Source organism: Salvelinus fontinalis, chromosome 28 (genome assembly GCF_029448725.1).
Source record: "Salvelinus fontinalis isolate EN_2023a chromosome 28, ASM2944872v1, whole genome shotgun sequence".
NCBI lineage: Eukaryota > Metazoa > Chordata > Actinopteri > Salmoniformes > Salmonidae > Salvelinus > Salvelinus fontinalis.
The window spans coordinates 25,280,306-25,298,635 of record NC_074692.1 but is presented as its reverse complement, the minus strand read 5'-3'; the positions used below and the strand labels follow the sequence as shown (position 1 = coordinate 25,298,635).

Genomic DNA, 18,330 nt, shown 5'->3' with positions numbered 1-18,330 from the left:
AATCACTGATGTAGAGGATCTAGTTTCAGGCGTTTATTTTACGCCTTCTACGTTAGGTTAGCCTCTCAGTGATTGAACATCATAAGTACTGCCAGTAGACAGAAGATCGCAAAGTGAGTAGCAAATACTGTTTTGCAATCACATTTGAAAAATAATAATTACTCTTGTATAATTGGGCAGCAAACAGCCTACCATTTTTTTCATTTACCAATAAATCTTTGTTTGTTTATAACTTATGGCTTCTATATGTTTTACTATGATCAGATGATAATAAAACTGTGTTTGGCTCATTATAATTACTCTTAGACTTGTGCAGCAAACCAGTTTAGAATGAAGAGTATTCAAGGACAAAGGTTAACAATAAAAGCCACCACTAATATGACTCCCACCAGAAAACCGCTGTACACAGATGAAAAGAAAATGGCAAATGAACTTAATGACTTCTACATAAAGTTTGACATCACTTCTCTGCCAAGTGTGTTAACATGCTCAACACCAGCCTGGGTCACTGTCTTTTAAATACCTGTACATTCCCACATGGTTCCACCTCGGTGGAAGAAGGGAATCATCACCCCTCTTCCTCAGAAGCCTTCTCCAAAGATGACAAAAACTGTTGACCTGTTGCTCTGACCTCCATTGTAATGAAGTGTATTGAAAAGATCATGGCGTGTAAGCTTCAGTCAGACTAAACACACTGTTGGACCTGTATCAGTTGGCTAACAAATACAAGCATGGCACAGATGAAGCAATCCTCAGCATAGTGCATCTCATCCTGCAACATCTAGAGAACCCCAAGGCCTATCTATGCTCTACTGCTATTTGTGGATTTTAGTTCAGCATTTAACGTCAAAATTGCTTTTATTTTCATATATAGGCAATAAATGAGGTGTTTGTTGTGTGTTTTGTTAACGTTCAAATGGCACAGTATTATTCTCTATCAAGAATAGAGTGCCTTTCTTGGTTCACACGGTGGGGAACTGACCAATTAAAACGTGGAAACTAAAAACAACACGCACAATCAAAACGGTCTGTTCAGCCTCCTACCTCTGTTGACACGCCCACTTCTAAACAGCACGTATGCAAATAGCCATACTTGGAGCTAGCCAGCAAGTTGGCTAGTTACATAAGCTAGCTAGCTGTGCAAGATAAGCAGTCATACGTATCAACGAGTAGCGTTAAACAACTTCAGAGAATAGAAAAGGCGTTAAGAGATAAAGAGGAGCAGAGACAGGTAGGCCTATGTTGTGGCTCTGCCTAGTTTACGTTACAAACTCATTCCTGTCCACTCTGTCTTAGTACCATTTAATGTTTAGCTAGAGATGTAACCATGGAGGTGAATGGAGCAGGAGGAAAAGACGGAGAGAGCAGGGATCAGGCACGTGCATAGATGGAGGTCTTTCTGAGCACCTGCTCTTTTGCCCTCCTATAAGAAAAGTGCGTTTACATTTTTATTTCACTTAGTCTATTTTCTCTCTTGTTATTTGAGTTGCCCATCAAACCAGCTCATTGCTAATTTTTGAATCTTGGAAACTCCCTCCTCCTTTGCCCCAACGCGTGCGCGTACTGTACTTCTCCTTATTACTTGTCCTGCAGGCAGAAGCTATCTGCGCTGAACGGTAGTGTAGGCTACTAGTGGCTCCCTTTTGATTTGCATGTGTCATCTCACGGTCAGGAACAGGGAAGGCTTCAATTCGACTGTCAGTAGGACTAAAAGGCAGACAACTCCGATCACAGGTAAAGACTAGTTAGATTGTTTCAACAGGATAGCTATCTAGCAAGATAATTAGCTGCTTTACATCATCTATACTGAACAAAATTATGAATGCAACATATAGAGTAATGGTCCCATGTTTCATGAGTTGAATTAAAAGATCTGAAACATTTTCCATAAGCAGACAGCTTATTTCTCTCAAATTTTGTGCAGAAATGTGTTTAGTGAGCATTCCTCCTTTGCCAAGATAATCCATCCACCTGACAGGTGTGGCATATCAAGAAGCTGATTAAACATGATCATTACACAGGTGCACCTTGTGCTGGGGATAAAAGGCCACTAAAATGTGCAGTTTTGTCACACAACACAATGCCACAGATGTCAACATTTTTGAGGGTGCATGCAATTGACATGCTGACTGCAGGAATGTCCACCAGAGCCGTTGCCAGAGAATTGAATGTTCATTTCTCTACCATAAGCTGCTGTAATTTTAGAGAATTTGGCAGTACATCCAACTGGTCTCACAACCACAGACCACCTGTAACCACGCCAGCCCTGAACCTCCACATCTGGCTTCTTCACCTGTGGGATCATCTGAGACCAGCCACCCAGACAGCTGATGAAACTGTGGCTTTGCATAACCGAAGAATTTCTGCACAAACTGTCAGAAAACGCCTCAGGGAAGCTCATCTGCGTGCTCGTCATCCTCACCAGGGTCTTGCCCTGACTGCAGTTTGGTGTCGTAACCGACTTAAGTGGCAAATGCTCACCATCGATGGCCGTTGGCATCACTTGAGAAGTGTGCTCTTTATGAATTAATCCCAGTTTCAACTGTACCGGGCAGATGGCAGACATGTGGGTGAGCAGTTTTCTGTTGTCAATGTTGGGAACAAAGTTCCTCATGGTGCGTTTATAGTATGGGCAGGCATAAGCTACAGGCAACAACAAAAAAATTACATTTTATCCGATGGCAATTTGAATGCACAGAGAGACCGTGACGAGATCCTGAGGCCCATTGTCATGCCATTCATCTGTCGCCGTCACCTCATGTTTCAGCATGATAATGCATGGCCCCATGTTACAAGGATCTGTATACAATTCCTGGAAGCTGAACATGTCCCAGTTCTTCCATGGCCTGCATACTCACCAGACATGTCACCCATTGAGCATGTTTGGGATGCTCTGGATGTACCACAACATGTTCCAGTTCCCGCCAATATCCAGCATCTTCGCACAGCCATTGAAGAGTGGGACAACATTCCATAGGCCACAATCAAGTATGATCAACTCTATGTGAAGGAGATGTGTTGTGCTGCATGAGGCAAATGGTGGTCACACCAGATACTGACTGGTTTTCTGATCCACGCCCCTACCTTGTTCTTTAAGGTATCTGTGACCAACAGATGCATATCTGTATTCCCAGTCATGTGAAATCCATAGATTAGGGCCTAATGAATTTATTTGAATTGACTGATTTCCTTATATGAACTGTAACTCAGTAATATCTTTGAAATTGTTGCATGTTGCGTTTTATATTTTTGTTCAGTGTACATTCGCTATGATCAGCTGATAGCCCACCCCTCTTTGCCCTCTGAGCATTGTTAGGCTATTCGCTTGCTAGAAAGGAGAGTTGATTCAGGATGTGAATAAAGTTAGTAATAAGGAAGTGAGAGTGAAATGTGGTGTGGAAGGAGAGATGTAGAAGGAGGATGAGTAATTGTAGCTATGGGCTCAAGTTGATAGATGGTTGACTTCTGCCAACACTCCCTGGCCAGGACTGTGTGAGTAAATTTGTTTTGGGGGAGAGGTGTGTGTGTGTGTTAAGGCTTTAGCTGTAATTGAAGTGATAAAGCACATTCTGTGCATTTCAATCACAATCCTCTTCTGTTTGTTTTGTGCAGTGTCCAGCACAGCACTGTTATGTATTCATAAAGCGTTTGTTTAAAATAAAGCATTTGCTTGTGTGTCAAGCTAGATTGGCTTCTAGGGTTACTATGGTTACAGCTTCACCCTAGAATAACCCTCATTCCCATGGAAAAGTCTGTATGACAGGGTGCATGTGCGTGCGATGCTTTCAGGTGTGTTGTCAGCTACAGAGGATGACTGGGTTGGCCACATGCTCCGGCTCTGTCAGCTCTCTCCTATTATGGAAGTCTGGCCTTATTATGTGATACTGAGAGGCAGGGGGAGATGTCAGTGATACAGAGAGAGATGTTAGATGCGTCAGTGCATTCCCTCATACTGTTTCTCTTGACTGTTGTCTTGTTTGCCAGTGAGTCTGCGTTATGCCTCTGAATGTCTTCACCAGAACACCATTTTTCTATTGATAACAGATGAACAGGAAGGCATACATGTCTAATTGTAATGGCAGTTAAGAACAGAAACAGCCTCTTGTGTTTGAGCACCATTGTTTCAGCCTGTGAGCTAACAAGTTGCTCTTCTGGTTAATGAATAGGTCTTTATATGTTGGCTAGGCCTTCTAAGTCAATAAATTCACCTTATTAGCGTAACATAAATATGCTATGGGCTATGCAGAACATGGTTAGGTCCACTCGGGTCTGTAAGCTGTAGTTATTACATAGACCCGATGACAATCAAACAGGACCCAGCTCAGACCCGAGGGACAAGTTTGAATTTCAAACAGAAACCCGATCTGTTCGGGTCTTGGGTATATCGTGTCCACCCGGACCCGTGAAGACCTCTACAGTGTATGTGTGTGAAGTAAACCTGCTCTTACCCTGCCACCCTCTGTGTCTATAGGTCCCTGAGAGAGTGACACAACTGTGGAACGAACCACCATGGTGCAGGAGAGTGGGTATGGCTTTACTGAAGCCCTCATCTCCCAGGGCACTCAACAGAAGAGACCAGCAGTAAGAACACCTACAGTGGGGCAAAAAAGTATTTAGTCAGCCCCCAATTGTGCAAGTTCTCCCACTTAAAAAGATGAGAGAGGCCTGTAATTTTCATCATAGGTACACTTCAACTATGACAGACAAAATGAGGGGCAAAAATCCAGAAAATCACATTGTAGGATTTTTTATGAATTTATTTGCAAATTATGGTGGAAAATAAGTATTTGGTCACCTACAAACAAGCAAGATTTCTGGCTCTCACAGACCTGTAACTTCTTTTTTAAGAGGCTCCTCTGTCCTCCACTCGTTACCTGTATTAATGGCACCTGTATGAACTCGTTATCAGTATAAAAGACACCTGTCCACAACCTCAAACACTCCACACTCCAAACTCCACTATGGCCAAGACCAAAGAGCTGCCAAAGGACACCAGAAACAAAATTGTAGATTTGCACCAGGCTGGGAAGACTGAATCTGCAATAGGTAAGCAGCTTGGTTTGAAGAAATCAACTGTGGGAGCAATTATTAGGAAATGGAAGACATACAAGACAACTGATAATCTCCCTCGATCTGGGGTTCCACGCAAGATCTCACCCCGTGGGGTCAAAATGATCACAAGAACGGTGAGCAAAAATCCCAGAACCACACGGGGGGACCTAGTGAATGACCTGCAGAGAGCTGGGACCAAAGTAACAAAGCCTACCATCAGTAACACACTACGCCGCCAGGGACTCAAATCCTGCAGTGCCAGACGTGTCCCCCTGCTTAAGCCAGTACATGTCCAGGCCCGTCTGAAGTTTGCTAGAGAGCATTTGGATGATCCAGAAGAAGATTGGGAGAATGTCATATGGTCAGATGAAACCAAAATAGAACTTTTTGGTAAAAACTCAACTCATCGTGTTTGGAGGACAAAGAATGCTGAGTTGCATCCAAAGAACACCATACCTACTGTGAAGCACGGGGGTGGAAACATCATGCTTTGGGGCTGTTTTTCTGCAAAGGGACCAGGACGACTGATCCGTGTAAAGGAAGGAAAGAATGAATGGGGCCATGTATCGCGAGATTTTGAGTGAAAACCTCCTTCCATCAGCAAGGGCATTGAAGATGAAACGTGGCTGGGTCTTTCAGCATGACAATGATCCCAAACTCACCGTCCGGGCAACGAAGGAGTGGCTTCGTAAGAAGCATTTCAAGGTCCTGGAGTGGCCTAGCCAGTCTCCAGATCTCAACCCCATAGAAAATCTTTGGAGGGAGTTGAAAGTCTGTGTTGCCCAGCAACAGCCCCAAAACATCACTGCTCTAGAGGAGATCTGCATGGAGGAATGGGCCAAAATACCAGCAACAGTGTGTGAAAACCTTGTGAAGACTTACAGAAAACGTTTGACCTCTGTCATTGCTAACAAAGGGTATATAACAAAGTATTGAGATACACTTTTGTTATTGACCAAATACTTATTTTCCACCATAATTTGCATATAAATTCATGAAAAATCCTACAATGTGATTTTCTGGATCTTCTTTTCTCATTTTGTCTGTCATAGTTGAAGTTTACCTACGATGAAAATTACAGGCCTCTCTCATCTTTTTAAGTGGGAGAACTTGCACAATTGGTGGCTGACTAAATACTTTTTTGCCCCACTGTGTATATGGCGGATTGGAAATGATGCAGACAATTACATTGGTGGAAGCTACAATCTAGCCTCAATATTAAAGCTGATCTACCCCCTACAAAAAACAGGTTGAAGTATTTCGCAAAGCTGGGATGGGTCTACATTTTGTTATTTTGTTTCTGTAAGCTATTTAACAAACCATAATGGACTAACATTGGAATTGGAGTTGATTCCACATATTTGGCAATGGAGCATGTTCTGATTGGCCAGTGAGGGGTCAAGCATCAACATACCTACATCTTATTTATTTATCGAAACCCAGCCCTTTCGCGCCACCGCCAGAAATGCGCCCTTCATTCTTGGGTGTGAAAATGGTTAAATATTTCTGACAGCCCTAACCTAGAAGGCAAGGTAAATGCCAGTAAATAGACAGGCATTCAACATATGGTGAATAATTTCTATCCTGATGGGAGTGGATGACAATACCCCCATCCACAGGGAACGAGTGGTCACTGAATGGTTTGATGAGCATGACGTACAGTTGAAGTCGGAAGTTTACGTACACCTTAGCCAAATACATTTAAACTCAGCTTATCATTCCTGACATTTAATCCTAGTTAAAGTTCCCTGTTTTAGGTCAGTTAGGATCACCACTTTATTTTAAGAATGTGAAATGTCAGAATAATAGAGAATGATTGATTTATTTCAGCTTTTATTTCATTCATGACATTCCCAGTGGGTCAGAAGTTCACATACACTCAATTAGTATTTGGTAGCATTGCCTTTAAATTGTCTAACTTGGGTCAAACGTTTCGGGTAGCCTTCCACAAGCTTCCCACAATAAGTTGGATGAATTTTGACCCATTTCTCCTGACAGAGCTGGTGTAACTGAGTCAGGTTTGTAGGCCTCCTTCCTCGCACATGCTTTTTCAGTTCTGCCCACACATTTTCTATAGGATTGAGGTCAGTGCTTTGTGATGGCCACTCCAATACCTTGACTTTGTTGTCCTTAAGCCATTTTGCCACAACTTTGGAAATATGCTTGGGGTCATTGTCCGTTTGGAAGACCCATTTGCGACCAAGCTTTAACTTCCTGACTGATGTCTTGATGTTGCTTCAATATATCAACATAATTTTCCTACCTCATGATGCCATCTATTTTGTGAAGCGCACCAGTTCCTCCTGCAGTAAAGCACCCCCACAACATGATGCTGCCACCCCCGTGCTTCACTTTTAGGAGGGTGTTCTTCGGCTTGCAAGCCTCCCCCTTTTTCCTCCAAACATAACGATGGTCATTATGGCCAAACAGTTCTATTTTTGTTTCATCAGACCAGAGAACATTTCTCCAAAAAGTACGATCTTTGTCCCCATGTGCAGTTGCAAACCGTAGTCTGGCTTTTTTTATGGCGGTTTTGGAGCAGTGGCTTCTTCCTTGCTGAGCGGCCTTTCAGGTTATGTCGATATTGGAGTCATTTTACTGTTGATATTGTCACGGCTATGTGTAGAGACGGACCAATGCGCAGCAGGCGCTGAGTTCCACATCTTTATTTTCTTGTGAAACTTACAAAACAAAAAGGAACCAAGCAACGAACCGTAACATAAGAGGTGCACATGCACTAACTCAAAACAAGATCCCACAAAAACCCAGTGGGGAAATGGCTGCCTAAATATGATCCCCAATCAGAGACAAGGATAAACAGCTGCCTCTGATGAGAACCATACCAGGCCAACATAGACATGAAACAACCTATATAACTCACCCTAGTCACACCCTGACCTAACCAACATAGAGAATAAAAGGCTCTCTATGGTCAGGGCGTGACAGATATAGATATTTTTGGGTCAGGGCATGACAGATATAGACATTTTTGTACCTGTTTCCTCCAGCATCTTCACAAGGTCCTTTGCTGCTGTTCTGGGATTGATTTGCACTTTTCGCACCAAAGTACGTTCGTCTCTAAACGACAGAACTTCCTGAGCGGTATGACGGCTGTGTGGTCCCATGGTGTTTATACTTGCGTACTATTGTTTGTACAGATGAACGTGGTACCTTCAGGCATTTGGAAATTGCTCGCAAAGATAAACCAGACTTGTGGAGGTCAACAATTTTTTTTCTGAGATCTTGGCTGATTTCTGTTGATTTTCCCATGATGTCAAGCAAAGAGGCACTGAGTTTGAAGGTAGGCCTTGAAATACATCCACAGGTACATCTCCAATTGACTTAAATGATGTCAATTTACCTATCAGAAGCTTCTAAAGCCATGACATAATTTTCTGGAATTTTCCAAGCTGTTTAAAGGCACAGTCAACTTAGTGAATGTAAACTTCTGACCCACTGGAATTGTGATACATTGAAATAATTTGTCTGTTAACAATTGTTGGGAAAATTACTTGTGCCATGCACAAAGTATATGTCCTAACCGACTTGCCAAAACTATAGTTTGTTAACAAGACATTTGTGGAGTGGTTGAAAAACCAAGTTTTAATGACTCCAACCTAAGTGTACGTAAACTTCCGACTTCAACTGTAAACCATATGCCATTGCCGTCTCAGTCACCAGATCTCAACCCAATTGAACACTTATGTAAGATTCTGGAGTGACGCCTGAGACAGCGTTTTCCGTCAACAAAACACCAAATTATGGAATTTCACGGTGAAATATATTGTTGTATCCCTCTAATAGAGTTCCAGACACTTGTAGAATCTATGCCAAGGTGCATTGAAGCTGTTCTGGCTCATGGTCGCCCGCCCTGTTAAGACACTTTATGTTGGTGTTTTCATTATTTTGGCAGTTACATGTACCTACCCTACTGCCTCCTATGGGCCCTGGTCAAAAGTAGCAAACTATAGAGGGAATAGGGTGCCATTTGGGATGTATCCTATGATATGATGAATACATCGCAGTCAAGTGTGACGTAAATGTTTTCACCCATCTCTGGCAGGTTCCAACAGAGTCTCTTCCAGCTCGATTTGGGATTTTGATGTGGATTTGGTTTGGAGAGTTGCTTTCAACATGTCAGCACTTTAGATTTTTTCACAATGTGTTCTTACTGTAGTGAAAACTTACTGGCTCATTTATCAGTGTCATACTGCAGGCTCTCTATTAAAGTGGCTTGGTCCTGGCCCTGCTCAGCCTGTGGAGGATTTGCTAATATTTGAAAAAGGCCTACCTGTGATTTGGCTGGAGGAATGGGAGGAAGGAATATATGTACATTAGTGGAGGCTGCTGAAGGGAGTATGGCTCATAATGATGGCTGGAACTGCGCAAATGGAATGGCATCAAGCACACAGAAACCATGTGTTTGATACCATTCCGCTCCAGCCATTACCACTAGCCTGTCTTCCCCAATTAAGGTGCCAACAACCTCCTGTGCTATACATGCATAATGATCTGCATGTCATTGTGTCAGTAAGGGGAAAACACTGCATGTCTTTTCAGTTAACACACACACCCTCCCTTCCTCACACCCTCTGTCTCCCTCACTCTCATAAAACACACACACGCCACTCTCTCTCTCCCACAAACACACATACACACACTACTCCCAACTTTTAAAATGATAGGCACCAAACAGAATTGAAGGAGCACCAGAAATAAATAGATTTGATATAGTGTAGGCTTACATTAGGCCTAAATTAATTATTCCTTTTGAAATACCCCTCATGATTAGCAGACTCTTTTCCTTTCTTCCTGTGCCAATTAAATTTGCCTAAACCTACTGTCAAGTTACCAGGTTGTTAGCTTGCTGGGTAACATGACTGAACAACGTTGTCTGTTACCAAACCAATAATCAGTGACCCAGGATTAGTGTAAAAGGCCCGTGACATGGTTTATGAAATTATAGCAAATGTGCGCTAATCCTGATAGGTAGAATGAAAGGCATCTCTGGTAATATGGGTCATATTGTTCTCACTGGTTAGACTAGAGACAAGATGTTTTCTCTGCTCCATTTTCCATCTCTGGCGCTCAGAGGCTGCATGTCAGGGAACTTTTAAAGTCTACTCAGACTGGTCTGTGCTCTTGGTTGTAACAGGTGATGAAATTATACAGTGTATCGCTTTGCGGGCTGCTCCAATGTAACAAATATACAACTCTAACAACATAAGACTCGTCTGGGTCTGCATCCCCGCTCACTTCACAGTTAAATTATATATCATTTTTAACAAAGTGCAGTGGATATTATTGCCTGCTCATTCAAGAGACTAGTGACTGTTGCTTAAATTCAACTGAATTGATAAACAAAACTGACTGTAGAAACATTTTAAAACAAGCGCCCGCAGGGTCGGGCTGAAAAAGTCGGTAGTATCGTATGAGACAGTACTACGGTATTCTAAAATCTTCATATCATGACATTTTGGTAACGTGATATTACCGTGGTACCGTGTTACACTACAAGCAAGCCAATCAATGCCTTCGTCTGTTACACATGCGCACACACACACAGCACAATACTTGTGTGTTGGTAGTAGACAGAATAATAATGGATTTGGTCTCACTGATAGGGATGTCATGTAAACACATTCTACTGCCACTTAGCTAGTTTGAAAGTCACCGCTCAAAAGTCCTATACAGTGACAATCCGGTTTGTGTTAGACATGTTGACATGTTGTTGATATAAGATCATGTGTTTGTGCCGGACGATATAAGAACAATACCAAATATGAAGCATGTTGACTCAGAGTTGATGCTGTCGTCAATTTACATTGTGATTTTGTGTGTATGTTAATGCCATATCCCTGCATTCTCTCCCTGTTAGTTGTCGTGGGGGTCGAAGATCAAGAAGAAGCTGAAGACTGTAGCTCCCTACCTCGGCAAATTCAGACCATCTGTAGGACAATGTTGCCACCAGTGTACCCCTGACAGCCTGGTAAGTAGGGGGATGGAGAGCGAGGCGAGGTGGGTACTTAAGCAATAAGGCCCGAGGAGGAGTAGTAGTGTGTTGCTAGGTAACAATGTAGACAATGGCACTTTTTTATGAATGTACAGGTCATGTGTATGTTGTCTCCAGTAGAGGCTGCTGAGGGGAGAACGACTCCTAATAATGTCCGGAACGGAGCAAATGGCATCAAACACCTGGAAACCATTTGTTTGATGTATTTGATACCATTCCACTAAGTCCGCTCCAGTCATTACCACAAGCCCGTTCTCCCAAATGAAGGTGCCACCAACCTCCTGTGGTTGTCTCGTATATCATGGGCAGGATAGGCTCTAACAATGGGAATTCCAAACCACCCGTTGTATAATCAAGCAATACGACCTCAGGGGTTTGTGGTATATGTCCAATATTCCACAGCTAAGGGCTGTTCTTAAGGATGACGCAACGCAGAGTGCCTGGACACAGCCCTTAGCGGTGGTATATTGGCCATATACCACAAACCCCTGAGGTCGCTTATTGCTATTATAAACTGGTTACCAACGTAATTAGAAGACTAAATAGTTATTTTTTGTCATTGTATATGGTCTGATATACTGTAGCATTCAGGGCTCAAACCACTCGGCTACACAGCTGATGCCCCCTGGACTGTTACAATAACACGGTACCCCATTTTGTTTATATGTTGGCCCCAGCCTCGAACTCAGGTTCTGTATGTACCTAACTGACCTGCTCTGCCCATTCATCACCATTTACCCGTTGTTGTCTTAGCTCTCCCGATCAACACCTATGACTGCTTTTTGCCTCCCTCGGCTAGTCCTTATTGTTTCAGTCCCACTCACCTTACCTTAGATATCTCTTTTGTCCCACCCTCCACACATGCAGAGACCTCAGCTGGCTTAACTGGTCCCACCAGAGACGAAACCTCTCTCATTGTCACTCAACGCCTAGGTTTACTCACATCCTACCATACCCTTGTCTGTACATTATACCCTGAATCTATTCTACAACGCCCAGAAATCTGCTCCTTTTATTCCCTGTTCCCATTGCACTAGACGACCAGTTCTTATAGCCTTTAGCCGTACCCTTATCCTACTCTGTTCCTCTGGTGATGTAGAGCTTAACCCAGGCCCTGTAGACCCTAGTACCACTCCTATTCCCCAGGCGCTATCATTTGTTGACTTCTGTAACTGTAAAAGCCTTGGTTTCATGCATGTTAACATCAGAAACATCAGAAGCCTCCTCCCTAAGTTTGTTTTATTCACTGCTTTAGCACACTCCGTCAACCCTGATGTCCTAGCCGTGTCTGAATCCTGGTTTAGGAAGGCCACCAAAAATTCTGACATTTCCATCTCCAACTACAACATTTTCCGCCACGATAGAAATGCCAAAGGGGGCGGGGTCGCAATCTACTGCAGAGGGCCTGCAGAGTTCTGTCATGCTATCCAAGTCTGTACACAAACAATTCGAGCTTCCACTTCTAAAAATCCACCTTTCCAGAAACAAGTCTCTCACTGTTGCCGCCTGCTATAGACCCCCCTCAGCCCCCAGTTGTGCCCTGGACTCCATATGCAAATTGATTGCCCTTCATTTATCTTCAGAGTTCGTACTTTTGGGTGACCTAAACTGGGATATGCTTAACACCCCGTCCATCCTACAATCTAAGCTAGATGCACTCAATCGCACAAGGAACCTACCAGGTACAACCCCAAATCTGTAAACACGGGCTCCCTCATATCATTCTGACCAACCTGCCTTCTAAATACACCTCTGCTGTCTTCAACCAGGATCTCAGCGACCACTGCATCATTGCATGCATCCGTAATGGGTCTGCGGTCAAACGACCACCCCTCTTCACTGTCAAACGCTCCCTAAAACACTTCAGCGAGCAGTCCTTTCTAATCGCCCTGGCCCGGGTATCCTGGATATTGATATTGACCTCATCCCGTCAGTAGAGGACGCCTGGTTATTCTTTAAATAAGCATGCCCCATTTTTTTAAATGTAGAACTAAGAACAGATATAGCCCTTGGTTCACTCCAGACTTGACTGTCCTTGACCAGCACAAAAACATTCTGTGGCGGACTGCATTAGCGTCAAATAGCCCCCACGATATGCAACTTTTCCGGGAAGTTAGGAACCAATATACACAGTCCGTTTGAAAAAGCTAGCTCTTGCTTTCCTAACAGAATTTTGCATTCTGTAGCACAAATTCCCACAAGTTTTGGGACACTGTAAAGTCCATGGAGAATAAGAGCACCTCTTCCCAGCTGCCCACTGCACTGAGGCTAGGAAACACTGTCACCACCGATAAATCCACAATAATTGAGAATTTCAATAAGCATTTCTCTACAGCTGGCCTTGCTTTCCACCTGGCTACCCCGGCCAACAGCTCTGCACTCCCCGCAGCAACTGCCCAAGCCCCCCCCCCCCCCCCCCCCCCCGCTTCTCCTTCACTCAAATCCAGATAGCTGATGTTCTGAAAGAGCTACACAATCTGGACCCCTACAAATCAGCTGGGCTAGACAATCTGTACCCTCTCTTTTTAAAATTATCCGCCGCAATTGTTGCAACCCCTATTACTAGCCTATTCAACCTCGTTCGTATCATCTGAGATCACTAAAGATTGGAAAGCTGCCTCGGTCATCCCCCTTTCAAAGGGGGAGACACTCTAGACCCAAGCTGTTATAAACCTATATCCATCCTGCCTTGCCTTTCTAAAGCCAGATCACCGACCATTTCGAATCCCACTGTACCTTCTCCGCTATGCAATCTGGTTTCCGAGCTGGGCATGAGTGTACCTCAGCCACTCTCAAGGTCCTAAACGATATCATAACCGCCATCGATAAAAGACAGTACTGTGCAGCCGTCTTCATCGACCTGGCCAAGGCTTTCGTCTCTGTTAATCACCGCATTCTTAACAGCCTTGGTTTCTCAAATTACTGCCTCGCCTGGTTCACCAACTACTTCTCAGATAGAGATAGAGTTGTGTCAAATCGGAGGGCCTGTTGTCCGGACCTCTGGCAGTTTCTATGGGGGTGCTACAGGGTTCAATTCGCTCTTGCTCCTGGTGATTCTCTGATCCACCTCTACGCAGACAACACCATTCTGTATACTTCTGGCCCTTCTTTGGACACTGTTAACAAACCTCTAGACGAGCTTCAATGCCATACCACACTCCTTCCGTCGCCTCCAACTGCTCTTAAATGCTAGAAATACTAAATGCATGCTTTTCATCCGATCAGTGTCTCACCCGCCCGCCGGACTAGCATCACTATTGTGGACGGTTCTGACTGAGAATATGTGGACAACTACACATACCTAGGTGTCTGGCTAGACTGAACTCTCCTTCCAGACTCACATTAAGCGTCTCCAATCCAAAATTAAATATAGAATTGGCTTCCTATTTCGCAACAAATCTTCCTTTACTCATGCTGCTAAAGATACCCTCGTAATACTGACTGCCCTACCAATCCTTGACTTCGGCGATGTAATTTACAAAATAGCCTCAAACTCTACTCAGCAAATTAATGTTGTCTATCACAGTGCCATCCGTTTTGTCACCAAAGCCACATATACTACCCACCACTGCGACCTTTGTATGCTCTCGTTGGCTGGCTCTCGCTTCATATTTGTCACCAAACTCACTGGCTCCAGGTCCATCTATAAGTCTTTGCTAGGTAAAGCCCCGCCTTATCTCAGCTCACTGGTCACCATAGCAACATCCACCCATAGCACGCGCTCCAGCAGGTTTATTTCACTGGTCATCCCCAATGCCAACTCCTTTGGCCGCCTTTCCTTCCAGTTCTCTGCTGCCAATGACTGGAACGAATTGCAAAAATCACTGAAGCTGGAGACTTATCTCCCTCACTAACTTTAAGCATCAGCTGTCAGAGCAGCTTACCGATCACTGCACCTGTACACAGCCCATCTGTAAATAGCCCACCCAACTACCTCATTCCCCAAATTATTTATTTTTGCTCTTTTTGCACCCCAGTATCTCTACTTGCACATCTATCACTCCAGGGTTAATGCTAAATTGTAATTATTTCGCCAGTATGGCCTATTTATTACTTTACCTCCCTAATCTTATCTACATTTGCACAGGTTTTTCTATTGTGTTATTGACTGTACATTTGTTTGTAACTCTGTTTTTGTCGCAGTGCCTTGCTTTATCTTGGCCACGTCGCAACTGGCCTACCTGGTTAAATAAAGGTCAAATAAAAAAATAATAAATGATGCAGATGGAAGAGAGAAAGCCACTTCAGACTTTTGAGGTGTGCCCAGAGAGCTATGGAGGGAGTGCCCAGAGAGCGAGCCTATTGAGGGGGTGCCCAGAGAGCGAGCCTATTGAGGGGGTGCCCAGAGAGCGAGCCTATTGAGGGGGTGCCCAGAGAGCGAGCCTATTGAGGGGGTGCCCAGAGAGCGAGCCTATTGAGGTGTGCCCAGAGAGCGAGCCTATTGAGGGGGTGCCCAGCGAGCGAGCCTATGGAGGATGTGCCCAGAGAGCGAGCCTATGGAGGGGGTGCCCAGAGAGCGAGCCTATGGAGGGGGTGCCCAGAGAGCGAGCCTATGGAGGGGGTGCCCAGAGAGCGAGCCTATGGAGGGGGTGCCCAGAGAGCGAGTGTTAGCATTCTAGCTAACAACTGCTGCATCCAAAATAGTTATTTTGCAAAACAATCACAAAATATAATCTTAGCGACTGTTCAAGCAAGAATCAAAACATCATTGTAAGCGTATGAGAACCCAAAAAACGTATTAAGTTTAGAAGTAATAAAAACGTAAATCTAAATGTTGAATGGCCGCAAATGGTGATGGCTTTCTTACTGCCGCCAAGAGTGACGTCAGTGTGTCGTGTACTGGAAAAAGGTCTATAGAGAGGCTACTGAGCTGTACCCATAGAGATGGGGTTGACCTGACACACAAAGCACATTTAGCAAACCCAGTCATGTCCTAATAATTGGCCCCATTTAAATGAAGTCCTTAGAGGACGTTTACTGTTCACATCAGTCAATCTCTGCAGCAGTGGTGGCTGGAGGCACTTTAAATCAGGATGGGTTTATAGTAATGGAATGGTGTCAATCACATCAAACATGTGTTTCATACCATTCCATCACTCAATTCCAGCCATTATTATGGGGTGTGGTACTGGCAGTGTGTAGTAGTCTTTGGACTGGTCTAACCAACTAGGTTGTGTGTGTGTGCTTACACTTGCGTTTCAGGGCAAGAAGCTGGGACAGACCATACCCTCTCTGGGGTTCCATAATCTACTGAGTGTCAATGAGACCCACACCAGGTAGATGTAACACATATATTACACACTCCACGGCCTTACCCTGCATACAAACACACAATGATGTGATGTTTCCTGGGTGTTGTAGGTATCGTGGTTGGCTAGTGAGGAGAGTGTGCTGTGTGCTGTTGGTCAGAGGCTGCAGGGTCTACCCTAGTCCTGCTACTGACAGAGTGGAGCGAGTCTCCCAAAGCAACAGGTACCTGTGTGTGTGTTTTAATGTTGCATGCATAAGTACAGTTACCTCTTCGAACACACCGACGGCATCATTGCATTTTGGTACACCAGAATTATACATTTCCAATGAAACGCTGCGTTTGCTGTGCAGCATTGTGTTGCAGAGGCAGTTGCAGTGCTTTCGGTGTGGTGCAGATGTTGGATTTATTGAACGTATGCGTTAAACTGTATGAGTAGACGGCTTGACAGAAATGGTAGCGGAAGGTGAATGTTAAACTTTTGTTGCACACATCCAGCTGATGCTGCATACTATTTTGCGCATTGACGCTGTCGGTGTGTTTGAAGTATAAATGTTTAACTTGCAAGCTCTACCCAACAGTGCAGTAATCACTATAAAAAAAATACTATAGCGAAAATGGATCGCTCCTGCAGACATATAACAAATGGATCGCTATGTACCAAAACTCTCTCTCTCTGGAAAAAACTAGACCACATGAATTGAAAACCACTGGGACCAGCAGATATACCAGCAGATATATCTTAATGATCAGCTATGAAAAGCCAACTGACATTTACTCCTGAGGTGCTGACTTGCTGCACCCTCGACAACTACTGTGATTATTATTATTTGACCATGCTGGTCATTTATGAACATTTGAACATCTTGGCCATGTTCTGTTATAATCTCCACCTGGCACAGCCAGAAGAGGACTGGCCACCCCTCATAGCCTGGTTTCTTCCTAGGTTTTGGCCTTTCTAGGGAGTTTTTCCTAGCCACCGTGATTCTACACCTACATTGGTTGCTGTTTGGGGTTTTAGGCTGGGTTTCTGTAAAGCACTTTGAGATATCAAAGTGCCTTACAGAATTCTATATTTATCAGCTGGCTATATAAATAAATTTGATTTGATATACACTCACATGCCAGTTTATTAGGTACACCACCCCGTTCACGAAAATGGTTTGCTCCTACGTACAGTGAGTCAAAGTTAGAATAGGCAAAACGAGTGGCTTAAGCGACTTTGACCGTGGTATGATCGTCGGTGCAAGGCGTGACAGATCCAGTAACTCAAACGAATGCCCTCCTTGGCTTTTCACACATGACCGTGTCTAGGGTTTAATAAGAATGATGCGACAAACAAAAAACATCCAGTCAGCGGCAGTCCTGTGGGCGAAAACAGCTTGTTGAGAGGTCTAAGGAGAATGGCAAGAATCGTACAAGCTAACAGGTGGGCCACAAACAGATAAATAACGGTGCAGAACGGCATCTCGTAATGCATAACGTGTCGATCCTCGTCACAGATGGGCTATTGCAGCAGACGACCACATCGGGTTACGCTCCTATCAGCTAAAAACTAGACGAATCGGCTCCAGTAGGCACGCGATCACCAACACTGGACAATTGAGTGGGAAAACATTGCCTAGTCCGACGAATCTTGGTTTCTGTTGCGTCATGCTGATGACAGTCACGATTTGGCGTAAGCAGCATTAGTCCATGGACCCATCCTGGTTCATACAGGCTGGTAGCGGTAGTGTACTTGTGTGGGGAATGTTTTCATGGCACACGATAGGTCCCTTGATACCAATTGAGCAACGAACGTTTCCGACACCTTGTAGAATCCTTGTCCTGAATAATTCAGGTTGTTCTGGAGGCAAAGGGGGTCTGACCCAGTACTAGATGTGTGTACCTAATAAACTGTCCGGTGAGTGTCTAAATGTGAACGGGAGTAATAGTAGCCAATAGCAGGATAAAATAGATAATGGCAATCAATGAACAGCATCGTAGTGGAAATAATACATTTAATCATTAAAGATTT

General features: G+C 44.0%; 1 protein-coding gene across 4 annotated transcripts in view; it reads left to right on the top strand.

Moving 5' to 3' along the window:
* Positions 1-1,078: 1,078 nt before the first annotated feature.
* gpat2 (glycerol-3-phosphate acyltransferase 2, mitochondrial) overlaps positions 1,079-18,330 on the top strand; it is a 47,906-nt gene continuing 30,654 nt past the window's right edge. For 3 of the 4 annotated variants that reach the window (XM_055887306.1, XM_055887305.1, XM_055887303.1), the window contains exons 1-5: positions 1,079-1,231; positions 4,472-4,581; positions 10,931-11,041; positions 16,268-16,341; positions 16,427-16,537. In XM_055887306.1, coding sequence (XP_055743281.1) covers positions 4,510-4,581; positions 10,931-11,041; positions 16,268-16,341; positions 16,427-16,537 — 368 coding nt within the window. In that variant the 5' untranslated portion in view covers positions 1,079-1,231; positions 4,472-4,509. Of the gene's footprint in view, positions 1,232-1,577; positions 1,735-4,471; positions 4,582-10,930; positions 11,042-16,267; positions 16,342-16,426; positions 16,538-18,330 lie in introns of those variants that run through there. The other variant, XM_055887304.1, reaches the window with a different exon arrangement.